The sequence below is a fragment of the Cavia porcellus genome, unplaced genomic scaffold (assembly GCF_034190915.1).
Source record: "Cavia porcellus strain 051 isolate PalLab524CR breed Dunkin Hartley unplaced genomic scaffold, mCavPor4.1 scaffold_17, whole genome shotgun sequence".
Taxonomy (NCBI): Eukaryota; Metazoa; Chordata; class Mammalia; order Rodentia; family Caviidae; genus Cavia; species Cavia porcellus.
The window spans coordinates 41,281,609-41,295,336 of NW_026947500.1; the positions used below are offsets into that span (position 1 = coordinate 41,281,609).

Sequence of the window (13,728 nt, forward strand, 5' to 3'; positions counted from 1 at the left end):
TTACAGCTGCCTTTCCCCACCCCGTGGCGGAGCTCCGCAGGCAAATGGGGTTGTGTGTGAGGTAGGGGACGGTGGTGGGCACGGCAGCCTTGTGGCAGAGCAGTTTCCTGCACGCACCCTTTAGCACTCTTCCAGGCTTACCGTGTACAGTCAGGAAACACAGAAATGATTAGAGAATTGCCAAAGCCAGTATTTTAGCAGACAAGAAAATACAGATTGGGAAGAACAAGAGTTTTGTGTTCACTTTAAACTATCACTCTTGACACTGTTGAGCCCTCTGCTAGCTATTTCCGCACATAATCTTATTTGACCATCTTTATGCAGTGAGATAGATACTGTCACAGTCCCCATTTTATAGACGGTGAAACCGATAACCAGTAAATGGCAAGGCCCAGATTCCAGGCCTTGGTTAAACTCCCCGTAAAATCTTACACTTCTACAGAGTACTTAGCACAGCGTAAGTACCGAAAAATGAAATGGCTAAGTTGGAAACCATTTCAGAGCTGATCACACATTTGCGTGTCCACCAGCTATTTGTGTCTGGAAGTTGAGGACACATAGAGTGCCCCGGATCATTTTACTTAAACATTTTGTTTGTTTGTGTATCTGTTTGTTTTGAACCACACGAGGCATAATTCTTGGTGCTGGGTGTTACGGTGCCTGCTGTCATGGGCCTTTCGGGCCAGGTAAAATGCAGCAAATAAGAAGGAAAAGAAAAAGAGGACAGAGTGCATAGATCTCCTCACACGAGATCACCTACCAGCTGCCATCTCCCCGGTGCCTGTGCGTGACAGCTGGACTGTGGGCTGGTGCTCGGTAACTACCTAGAAAGGTAGTAGTAGCGAGAATTTACAGATAGAGAGCCTGGGGTGCGAGAGGGGTGAAGTGCTTCTCCCAGGTCACCTGGCTGGCTGCTGTGTGAAGGAGCCGGGCTTCAGGTGAAGGACTCTGGGTGCCCAAAGGAACCAACCACACATACACTGCCTCACTTTAGGAGTCATCTACAACCCCAGAAGTGCGTCCCACTGGAAAGAACCAAGCCTGATTCTCCTGAGGTCTCTGCTGTAGCTCCCCTGTCACCTCCTGTGTCATCTCTGAATCTGCGCTGGTGGGAAATGCCAGCCACGCACGGGTCTTTACCTGGCACCTCTCCCCGTGCTGCCTATACCAGCTCAAACCCTGCTTGGGGTGTGTGGATGGGCAGTGTGGAAGGGGGGACACTGAGAAAGCGACTGTCCCTTCCCAGCATGTCATTCCTTCTTGTCCTCCCCATGCCCTGACCATCCACTTCTCATGTGGAGCTGGCACACGGGCTGTATCCGGATCTGTCCTTTTGCCAGAGCCATGGCTCCTGCTGCTTGATGGCACCTTGACATCAGAGTGAGGTGCTTTGCAGGGCGCCTCAGTTCAAACTCCTGGGCATCCAAGCCGTGCATGTCCCCAGGAACCTTCCTCGCCTTCCAGTGTCATCAAAGCATGCAACTCTGGGTTTTCCTCCTCCTCCTCCCCATAAACAGAGATCATTTTGTTGGAGTTTAATAGTTTTTCCTTCTGCATCAATGGCGTATTTACCTTTTTAAATTTATGTGCTCCTTTCGTCTCAGTGTTACATATTTGGTGCATTTCTGTCCCATGTGCTTGCTGAAATCCTAGCGTTTGAGTGGGTTCTTGCTGTTTGGCTCACGTGTGACAACAAGGATGAAGAATTCTCGGGGTTTTTGTCTTAGAGAAGAGCTAGAAGTAGCCCGCATGGAGTTGTCCACACTCCCACTTACAGAGCCTGTTAAATGATGTTCGCTGTGGACTCCGCCGAGTCTGTCTGAAGGAGAGCGTGGAGGGCTGGGAACTGCACAGTGGATTCTGGCACCTGGCTGGCTGGGCTGCATCCCAGTTCCTTCGCTTACGAGCTGTAGAGCCTTGGACACTGTTCGCTGGTTCTGATCTTCTAGTTCCGTCACCTCTAAAACAAAAGCAGTGGCCAGATCTATCCTGGGCTTGTGGCGAGTCTTCACTGAGGCTCTAATGAAAGCAGAGCGCCTGGCGCTCCATAAAGGCTCAGTAAATCTTAGCCATTTCAGGATCACACATTAAATTATTGGACACACTTAAGAAATCTTTTTTTGTTTCCTGTGCATTTAAAATGGTGTTTTTCACCTGGACTTTAAGGAGTTAGGGGTGATAATGGCAGCTACCTCTCCCTTGCAGACTGTGATTAAAGCAAAGCGCTACTTAGTGACTTCACTTTCTATAAAAGTCAAGAAGAGAAGAGAAGTAAGACTCGAGGAAGAAAACTCAGAATTATTCCTAGAACTACAGTAAGATGCTAGGGTACAAATACTAGCTTGGGGTGAGGGTGTGCTGTCCCAGAAACAGAAGTCAGCACTGCAAAGACAGATGACCTTTCCTGTTGCGTCTCCTGCTTGTGAAGACTATCTTGGAGGCCACTTGGGCTTTAATATCTGGTTAATTAGGACTTCAGGATCCAACTTGGGCTCCCTGAGTTCCTGCCCCCGGAGCATTCCATGTGTTTGCGCACGTTTCCTGTGCTACGCTGCTACATCTGGCAGGCAACTGTTGTCACGAACGTGGTGATGGGTGTCCGTCAGCGACGTGATGAGATGGGTAGGGGACCTGGGGAATTGGAGTGTGAAAGGCTTGAGGGAAGCGTCAGGCAGCCAGAGTTCCAGCCCTGCCTTTCATGTTCTCTTCTCAGCAGAGATGGAGTCCAGTCCCGTCTTTAAGTGTGCTAATTTACAAATGTGAGTGTGAGTACTAGTGCCACACCGTTGTACACTTACAAATGGTTAAGCCGGAAATTTTGTTTAAAACTTAATTTATATCCCTAAGCCATCATGTTCTTTAACTGAATGATTGTGGTATGTGAATTATATCTTGATAAAGTTATTCGAAGTATAAGAACATTATATAATCTTTTTCTGTTAATACAAAGAAACTTTTTTACATTGCCACACTTAAATAATGTAACATGTTAATGGTAGGAAAGAGACAACTTTATTTTGAACAAATTTCAAACATACAGAGAAGTTTTGAGAGTTGCAACGGGAACTCAGACTCGTTGCATAGATTCATGCATTGTGAGAATTTCCTTTGTTCCCTGCACGCAAAGGTGCTGGCCTTTGATATGATACTGGATTCTTTCTTTCTTTCTTTTTTTGGCTGTTTTTATTTTAGTCTCTCTTTTTTTGTGTTCACTGTACCAGCCATTTATGGGTCCCTTGTGAACTGAAAGTTCATGGCCCTTGCATCTTCTGTACTTACAATGTGTTTAACTTCTTTGATGTGTTAACTTCTTCATTTTGTCCAGATTTTGTATGTACTTTTTCTGGAACCGCCTATTAAATGGATGTTGGACCGCCCTGATTTTCTCTTCTTTTCTGCCTTCTTTTGTTTGTTTAGTTGTTTAATCTCTTTGTTTACCAGTCTGGAATATTTTATCTTTATCATAGAGTCTTGTACTAAAAAAAAAAAAAAAAGTAAATAATCGTGTTTTTAACATCTAAAAGTTCTTTATGTTCTTTGACAGATCATTTTAAGGAAAAATAAAAGTTTATCCTTTTTGTTTTTTGGAGTTTTTTTTTTTTGTTTTTGTTGTTTCCTTTTTTTTTTTTTTTTTTTTTTGTCTTTTTGAGACAAGGTCTCACTCTGCAGTTCAGGCTGGCCTTAGACTCACTTTGTAGCCCAGACTGACCTCGAACTCAAGCAATCCTCTTGCCTCAGGCTCCCAAGTGCTGTGATTACAGACATGTGCTACCACACCCAGCTAGCAATTTATTCTTGTTTCATGGGTGGAAACTCTTATCTCCTTGAGGATGTAACTTATTATCTGAGTTTCCTTCTGCCTCTTCTGTTGTCTCTGTTTCTTTCGAGTTCCTCTTTTCTTTGTTCCTTGGTTTCTGTTGCTCCTACTGAAGATGTTCTGGAAATGGCTGTGATTCCAGAATCTGTTCATGATTAAGAGGGAAGCATTAAAAGCTGATCACAGGTTCTTTGTGTGAGGCCGCCTGTTGCCCGGAGGGTGTCCCTGGGAGACGGGCGCTGCCAGGCTGGCCACATGGCCACCAGCGGCTTGGGAGCTGGTAGGGGAACAAGACTGCGGGCTCCTTGCTCAACGTGAAGATCCTTGAGCACAGGAGGATTCTGGTTGAGGTAACTGTGCTGAGATGTCGGATGGGAATCTCCTGGACTTACATGATGGGCCCAAGCTCACTGCCCACCAGAAGGGCCGCTGCGTACACTTACAAGTTCTCTGTCTGAGGAAGAAAGGGTTGCCCATATTCTGTATCAGTGGGGCTTGACGGGAAGAGGCAGGTACATCTCTGCAGCTGATACTTGCTATGTGTTAAGCGATCTGGGGGACATTGCTAAGGAAGCATTTTCTTGATCAATTTAAAGAAAAACAGTTGTGATCATCAGTTGTGGTCATCAAGCCCCACTGGGAGGTTGAGCAGCATATTACATAGCATGCAGGTTCACATGCTATGTAATGCTTAATAAAAATAAAATGAAGGGGCTTGGGATTTAGCTCAGCGGCATAAGTGCCTGCCTTGCAAGCAGGTGGTCGTGAGTTCGATCCCTGGTACCGATAAAAAAAATAAAATAAAATAAAATAAAATGAAAAGGAAAAACCTATTTTTAGCCTGTCGCTCCTCTGCTATGCCACTGTTACCCTGTCTGGAGCCTCAATTTCTTCAGGGAATAAACTTCCCTTCTCCATATCCAGTGGGAAAAGTACTTTTCTGCATCTCTAATGCTCCTGATACGCATTTGTAAGCAGTCTGTGCCTCCAGTGCCGCCCCCCTTACCTTGCCAGGCCTGGTGAGTTTCGTCCCCACCCTCCGTGGGGTGCCTGCCAGCTGCCCCCCTGCTGTCCCCTGTCACCCACATGGCCTTCCAAAGCTCTTTCATTCTGTTGGCAGCTCTTCTCCCACTTCTGTGCCCCTGGAGTTATTGTTATTATTATTTCTATTATTTTATGTTCAGCTGCCCTGCCCGTGGTTTGAGGGAGGGAGCAGAGGTAAGCACCACTCTCCGATCTCAAATTTAACCTGACATCTCTTTTCAGCAGCGAAAGTTCTCAGCTCTGTTCTTGATGGTATCAGAGCCAAAGCTCCCTAAAGGGAGTCTGTACAAACTTTAAGGAGAGGGAGACTTGGATCAGTCGCTCAGCTCCCGGCCTGGCCGTAGCCAAGTGTCCTGATGATGCTTGGTTCTGCTGCTCCCCGCGCTGACCTGTCCTCCTCTGTCCTCTTGCAGAAGTGGAGCAGTGTGAGCAACCCGCTCTTCCTCCCGCTCATCCCACCGCAGTCGCAAGGCTTCACCGCCATCGTCCTCACCTACGACCGAGTGGAGAGCCTCTTCCGGGTCATCACTGAGGTGTCCAAGGTGCCCAGTCTGTCCAAGCTGCTGGTCGTCTGGAATAATCAGAATAAAAACCCTCCGGAAGGTAAGGAGAGTGCGGAAAGGCTGCACTCAGGGTGCCTGCCTTGGACTGGGGTACAGCTCTCTCTCTGCAGGCCCCCGTTGTTATTCGCATCTCTGTTTGAGATGAATTCTGCTTTGTCAGCAGCAGCGTGTTCCTGCACAGCCTGGGCCAAGTTCTCTGTCATCGCGTTCGTGCTCGAGGGTGGCCCACTTATTCCCCACCCTGGCATCCTCTGCAGCCACAAGTTTCTGAGGGCTTAGGAGTTAGGAGGATCAAAGGCTCTCCCAGCCTTGGGAAAGAGGGCCCCCACTTCCCTCAGCCACGCAGCTGATCTGTTTACATGAAAGCTCAGTTTAAAAGGCATTAGTCTTCTCCTTCCTTATCTCTCCTCCAAGAAGAAAAGAACCTTAAAAAGGGTGGCCTCACTCGTGACTGCGAAAGGACCAGCAGAGCTCCCCTGGCAGGGGAGTCAGCACTCCAGCGAGCTCCCCGGAGGCTGCCACTGGCTCCTCCCCAATCGCTCTGTCCCCTGCCTTGGCCACCCCTGCAAGCAACTGGCTGGCAGCTAGGGTTGGAGGACTATTTGATTAATTGGATTTGTTTTTAATTCGGTGCCCATAGAGTACGTTCCACCTGCATTTAGTTTCTCATTCAGTCTGTCTATTACTGATCCTAATCCCAGGGACTTCAAAGCTCCTGCCATTTATAGCCTATTAAAGCCAGGAAGTTTCTGATGGATTAGAGCGAGGAATGAGTTTGAAGTTTGTAATGTGCACCACCGTCACCGATAAGGTCTAGTTTATTGCCTGACAGTAGTATCTGTGCTTTTTATGGCTGGTGCTTTTAATTGATTATGTGAAGCCAGGTAGTGGGCCTACAGACTCCCAGGAGTGGCTCTCTCCTCGAGGCTGGGGGAGCACCGTATTCTGTCTCTCTTAGGCAAATTGGAATTGGCTCAAGAAGATTCTTCCATGCCTTCTGAGACACTGCGAAAACTCCATGGGCTCTCTGTGCTCTGAAAGCACTTGTACACTTTCCACTTGGGTTTGGGAAGCTGCGCTTTGTGTGAATAAGATGGCTATTTTAAATGCAATTCCTCTATTATGCTCTGAAGCACAACGGATTTTTTTCTCAAGAGCTTTCTGTGTCAACTTTTTTTCCTCCCTCACCACTGCACAGAGCCAGCTTTCTGGATTTTTTTTTTATTCTACTTGTTCAGTTTTTAATGAAGGAGAAGGAAGGGGGAAGAGAGAAGGGAAATGTTGGTGTCACCTAAGTGAGAGAGGAGAATGCCTCAGAGGCTGAGCTGCTGGACAGAGGAGGAAGTCAGAGGGGCTCTGCCGCCCCGGGACCCATCACAGCCGGCTCCATCCACAGCAATCGCCTTGCCCTGGTGAAGTGAGTGCCATGGCCCTGCCTGCCTGATTCACCCCTTTGCTTGTGCTGCATTTTAAGAAGGCCATGCAGCCCTTGTGGGTCTGGGAGGCCCTGTATGCAGACTCACGTTCATGCAAAGGCAGCCAGTGTGGGGACAGCCTCGAGCCCCTCTGCGGGGGGTGGAAAGGCAGAAAGCAGATTCTGTGCGGAAGTCATGGAAGTGCTGATGCCTCCGACTGGACCGTTCCAGTGTGCACACACACTGGATGATCGCTGAGTACCCTGAAATACACGCAAGCATCATCCGTTAATCGAAAATACAACTGAAAACCTAGACATGGTGGTGCACACCTGTAATCCCAACACTCAGGAGGCTGAGGCAGGAGGGTTGCCGAGAGTTTGAGGCCAGCCTAGGCTACATAGTGAGTTCAAGCACAGCGTGAACTACGTAGCAAAACCCTGTGTCAAAAAACAAACAAAAAACATTTAAAAAGTGCAAAGGAGTCCTCCCTTTAAACCTGAGGCACTTTAGGCATTAGATGAATGATTTGTTGTGGGCTTGACTCACTTTTAGGGGCAGAGATGAGAAAGGAGAAATCTTTCCCTCCCTTCTGGTCCACACATCTGCACTGATGTAACTAAAGGCAGAAGCACCAGGCCAGGTTTGGGAGGTGGGTGTCGCGTTTTATTTTTGGTCCACCCTGTTCAAATGCAGTGGTTACTTTCGCGTTGACCAAGAGTTTGGCTTATTTTTCAAATCCCTCCACTCTGGGGAGGAAGGAGCGCTCTGAGTTGATGAGGCCCTAATTTTGACACATGTTGTGATGGGCTGGCTTCTTTTCAACAGTGGTTTTTAGGTCAGGGCCCTGGCTCTGGCGAGGTGGCTGTTTGGGTAGACCGTGAACCGTGTTTAATCTTCTGCGGGCTGTTTGTTTAGTTGGTAAACGGGGCTGTCAGCTCCGCTCCGCCAGCCAACTCATCTGATTTTTCATGGACAGCATTAGTAACATACATATTAAAAACAAAATTGTGCCGGCCTAAGGCTTTGAAATGTTAGAGGCGAAAGTCATGTTTTTCACTTTCTCTGCATTTACTAAAATAAATATTGTGGTTACCACGTCTGCTGCTGGGAGGGTTAGCGTAGGCAACAGTCTACCTCCTCCCGTTTTTTTTTTTTTTTTTTTTTAATTTTCCAACCCAACCAAATAACGTTTTTCTTTCGATCACAGTTAAGTCTAAATTGCTGGGTTTGAAGTTTAAGTAAATACTGAGCCTAGGCAGTAGAAATTTCCAGCGCAGTCTCGTCATATTAGTTTTAAGCTCCGTCAGTAAAAAGCCAGGCTGTTGCTGGCCCCTCCCCCCAACTTCTCAGCTTCCAGGCTTGATGGGAGTAGAGGTCATTTGCCTTTGCCCTGGCCTCTTGAGCTGTCCGTTTTGCCTAATCCAGCCTTCAGTTTTAACTGACTTCATTTTTAAATTTGAATCCCATCAGGGGCCTCCCAGCTTCCAGTTGTGACATCATAGTCCCTGGTGGGCAGGACAGGGGTGTCTGAGCACGACAGAGGGTCAGCACTGAAGGTCAGCAGTCGCTTTCCGTTGAGCTGGATACTGAGGCTGGGAAACTGGGATCACAAGGCACAAGTCCACACCATACAGCGTGGCACACCGCATTCCCGCAAAGCAGTCTGATCGTTAGCTCTGGGCGGATAACAGTGCAGACAGGGTGTTTCATAGTGCCTTCGCTGAGTGGCTCAGAATACCCTTTGCTCACGGTGCCGCTGGATCTGACATGGAGAACGCTGTTAATCAATGTCCTGTAAAAAAAAGGAGGAGGAGGAAGGTTGAGAAATGGGTGGGGGACGAGGAGAGGAGGCGGAGGATCATCATCATCATCATCATGGTCATCATCGTCATCATCCTCCTTGACACAGTTGTGTTTCTTATTTGAACTGGACTAAAGCTCATACCGCGAAGCGATCAGGTCATCTGTTTTTGTTCAGCTGTTTCCATAAATTCGGTCATATCTTAGTTTGCAGGTTAGTTTTTTCTGTGTGTGTGTGTATGCGATGAGAAGGTGACGTTTCTGTTCCCAGGATGAGACCCAAACCACAGGAGTCATGTGCTGTCCTGTTTAGAACGTAAAAGGGGTGAGGTAGAGACCCCCATGGGGCTTTATGACACAGCAGAGCCAGGAGATTCCTGGCTTCCCCATAACCTTCTGTCTAGACTGCGGCAGCTATCAGCAGGGAAGGGGTGGGAAATGGCCTCAGGAGAATCTGTCTGTAAGATAACAACCCGAGATTGATAGAGACCTTTCCTTCCTGCCCTCTCTATCCTGGGAACGGGATGGGGTGGCCGAGTGCTTTGCACACATTATCTCTGGTCCTTACGACAAACCTGTAAAGGAAGCTGTTATTACCCTTCCTTTAGAATACTGAGGGCGGGGATGTAGCTCAGTGACACAGCGCCTGCCTAGCAAGCACCAGGTCCTGAGTTCGATTCCCAGTACAAAAAAAAAGAGAGAAATTCAGGTGAGTAATTTGCCTAAATCACAAAGTTGTAAACGACCAAGACAGAAACAAACACAGGTCTCCGTGGATCCAAAGCTCACGCCCTTTGCCCAGGGCTCACTGCTTTTATTTCAGTTACAAGCCATTTAGCTGCAGGAAATCATCCCGTTTTGTTACCTGATTCAGGATTCTGTAGCACCAGACCTTGGTCAGGGGACTCAGAGAAAAGTCAGGTTATTCTTTTGAAATGCTGATGGGAGGAAAAATCTTTTTTTCACGTACATTCTTCTTTCTTACCTTACTGCTTGCATCTCCTGCTACTGGCTCAATGCCCTTTTCTTAATCGTAACTTTTCCAGACTTGCATTCATCTGGAGCAGGGCAGAGAAACAGCTGGACTTCTGCTTGGAATCCTGTCTTGTGATTGTGATGGTCTGTGGACAACTGACCCTGAAGATGGAGGCCACTTTTGTCTAAGTGACATTGGTGACCCAGACCTAACTTAGACCAGGGAGTCATCGTATTTCTGATACAGCTGTGACTCAGCCTCCATCTCCTCTTGAACCCCCTTGGCCTTGATCACTCTCTAAATGCCCCCACCTAGAGACTCCACAGGGACACCCCAGCTCTTTATGGGCGTCATCCCCAGGGATGCTCTGGTTTCCTGTAGGTGACAAGTGCAGAGGGTTTTGGGCAGTAAGCTTGCTGTCCACACTCTAAATGGAAGTCCAGGATACTGTAATGTAGGGACGAGTTTCTGCTTAGCCAAAGCAGTCGGTGTGCTTTTGTACTGAGCGTGGAAAGGAAATCATGTTACTTTATGGGATCAGTGTGGCAAAAGTTCCATGTTCTTTAGTTTCTAAGTGAGCCGGTCTCAGCTCCATGGCAGGGATCGATTGCACTGATGGAAAAGTGGGCACGGCAGGTATGAGCTGGAGGCACATCACTGGATTGTTGGGGACATGCCCCTCTGCCAGCACTCTTTAAGGTTCCTAAAACATCCTTTGCTTTTGTAAACGGCACTGGCTTTCATGAGAAGGCAGTTGATATTTATTTTGTTTTGGTTTTTTGTTTTTTGAGACAGGATCTTTCCATGCAGTTCAGGATGGTCTTGAACTTACTATGTTCCAGCCTCGAACTCAAAGCAGTCCTCCTGCCTCAGCCTCCCAAGTGCTTGGATGACACGCATGCACCACCATCCCCAGCTACAGCTGACATTTAGTGCATGCCCTCAATGTGCCAGGCACCATGGAGATGGGCTCTTCATTTCTTATCTGTGGTAGAAAGTGACCAACGTCTTCAAGGTCACATAGCTAGTGAGCAGTGATGCCCAGGCTGCCCCACACTGTACTTACCATGCTGTGTTACTGTTTCCTGGAACCTGGGCTCAGCTGATGGTCGGTCGAAATCTGACCAAAGTTAGCGCTTTTCAAGTAAAAGAGCACATTGTGCTGCTGAAGGCATTTTATTCTGTCTTCAGACAGATTATACCAGCAGGAAATTCTTACCTAGTTTCTCTGGAACTTTCACCAGACATTGGTTATGGTTCCAACTCTGGGGGCCGTAGAGAATTCCCTTTTCATCCGATAACTTAGTGATATCCCTTGTGTAATAGGGTTTGATGAGAAGGCGGAAACCACACCACAATTGCAACAGGAAAAATGTAATATATAAAATCATTAACCTATAACAAGATTTGTCTGCCTAAAGAGAGAGAGAATGCTAAAGACTGCTGGAGTAAACTGAGGAGAACCACAGTGCCCAGCCTCCGCCTGGCCTGAGATTAGGCCTTTGTAAGAGAGGGTAGAGTCGTGGCTCCCTGGATGCTGAAGCCTGTCAAGAAGCAGCCACCCATCGGATGGGTGCCCACAGGATCAAACAGGAAGCTCACCGGGCTAGGAAGGCAGCCAAGGCTGCAGTGGAGCTCGCCCCAGGGGTGCCTCTTATACTTGCTAGGGGCTGTACCCCGGCTTGCGGGCCAGTGCTGCAGGCCCACCAGAACCAGCAAGAACAGCCCCCTGCAGTCCTTCAGTGCCCTCTGCTGACAGAGCTCTCCACTGTGTGCCAGCTGGCAGGGAGAGGCATTGCAGGGCCAGCGGGCCCCGGGCACAGCTGGGCAGCAGGCTGAATGTGACGTTGCAAGGTGGGAAATTGCTGACCAGCATGCTTGGTTTCTGTAGGAATGCTGGATTCCCAGGCTGCACTGTCCCCAGAGCTCCTTCCGAACTATTCATTGGCTACCCAGGGTGTCCCTGAGCTCCTTCGAGGTGCCCTGGGAGGTTGGAGTTGTTCACGTGGTGATACTGAGGCTTGAGTTCTGCTCCCATCTTTGATTCTCCCATAAGGGCACAGTGGAGTTTCCCAGAGTGAACGTGGGACAGGATGAAACCATCAGTCTCCAGGCTGAGGAATGTGTGTTTGTGTTGGAAAATTTTCCTCAGGTTTAGTTCTGAACACACTCCTAGTGGCTTTGCTGGGAAACCAGCTAGAACCTCAGTGCAGGCTACCTGGAGCCACCCCAGGGGTGTAAATTAAACTACTTTAGGACTCTTCGATTTTAAGGACGTGAAGGGATTCTGAGAGCAAAACGTCTGAGGAGCCGTGGTCTAATAGGTAGGGCTACCCCTGCTTCATTTTAGGTACTATACTTTTTGATAAGGATCTGGGAACCATGGGTGTATGACAGGGATTTTATTTCTCCAAAGCAAAGAAGAATACACATGATTATAGAAAAAATTACTGAACCTACATAGTCTTATTCCAGGCCTAGAGAAATAGAATAGGGATCTTTAGGCTTCAGTGGATGGTACAGGTCATATTTGGTCTTCGGTCCCCAACAGACTTAGGTTCCACTACTGGCCTTGGCATTATTATCTGAGTCTCACTGAACCGATCACTTCGCTTCTCTGAGCCACATACAGCTTTATATATAAATTCTGCCCCGTGGGGGGGATTGAATGATGCTGTGTCTATAAAGGACCCATGTGGTGTAACACAGCTCCCCTTCTCAGCTTGTTTGTCCCCTGAGAACTAGGCTTGCTTGGATCTAATAGATAATGTGGAGACTCAGGTCTCCAGCCTCCCGGTTGTGGGCTGTGTTCATTGTTCATCCCAGAGGTCCTTACGGATACGGAATGAATGAATGAAACTAGAATTAACTCGTTAGCAGTTAAAAGGCAGTGGCAGGAAGGGTGATTTTGATTTTTAGTCTAGGGCTCAGCCCTCCCCCAGACACACTTCCCTTCGAATGGACGTTATTGTTTCAGGCTGTCTGCCACAGGTAGATAGAACATGGTGACTGTCTTCCTTAGAAGCAGTACATTACAGGGTCGCATCATAAGTATGTACACGTCGGATATTCTACCCACGTCAGTAAGACTGCCTCGCTCTGCCTTTGTGGCCTCAAGACCCACAAAATACAGATCTCTTCTCAATTTCACAGTTGACATCTTGAAATCGGTATGATACCCGGCTTCCCTGGTCACACCTGACACATGTTATGTGAAGAACAAGAACACTGGGGTCAGGTGAAGTATTAACTTCGGGCTCTGCTAAATGCAACCTATTAAAGTAAAGGACCTGCGGTGGAATCATTCCAGTTATTTCAAAGTAGAATGAGGGAAAGAAACATAAGGCAAGTTGTGGGTTGGTGTTTCTTCAGTATCCTAGAAAATCCCACATAATTGGGCCTAGAAATTTGATATTTACTCTATAAATTGGTCATGATGAGAATCCAAACCTAGTGAGTCAGGAGGAGGGCATAAAGTGCTCGGTAAGGAAGGCAGCACTCGTGCAGGGAAACCTGCCGCTGGGAGGGGGATCTGAGCTGCTCCACTGGCTGTGGCCGGGCTGGACGGCCCAGGAGGCAGGCATCCCGGGTGTGAACACATTTCCGAGTGGCCGGCCTGCAGCTGGGTCACCAGGTGGAAGTGCATAGCAGAGGAATTGGCAGAGATGGCAGAGACCAAGGCAGCAGTGGTCCACGCTCACTGTTACTGTCATCGTGAGCTCAGTCATGCTGTCTCAGTCCCTTCTGATTGCAGGGACAAAATACCAACAGACACCCACAGTTTAAAGGAGCAGAGATAGAGTTGGCTTACAGTTTCTGGGGGTTCAGTCCATGGTTGGCCGAGTCAGGGTGGAAGGGCACGGTAGAAGGGCCCGGCAGAAGAAAGCTGCTCACCCCCTGGCAGCCCGGAAGCAGAGAAGGGGTAGGGAGGAACCTGCAGCAAGAACACAGCCTTCCAGGTCCCACCCGCAGTGACCCGAGTCCAGCCACGCTCCACCTCCTAACAGCACGTGGAACCCTGAACTCGCCCCTGGATGAGCGTAGCGCCCCCGTCCATCACCATCACCCTCATATAAGTCATTTTGCTTTTCTGCCTCTCAGTTGTGACTT

General features: G+C 48.2%; 1 protein-coding gene across 1 annotated transcript in view; it reads left to right on the forward strand.

The window, feature by feature from the left end:
* The window catches only part of Ext2 (exostosin glycosyltransferase 2), a 134,649-nt gene that overhangs the window by 85,882 nt on the left and 35,039 nt on the right, over positions 1 to 13,728 (forward strand). The window contains exon 9 of the mRNA XM_003465100.5: positions 5,275 to 5,464. Coding sequence (XP_003465148.1) covers positions 5,275 to 5,464 — 190 coding nt within the window. The remainder of the gene's footprint in view (positions 1 to 5,274; positions 5,465 to 13,728) is intronic.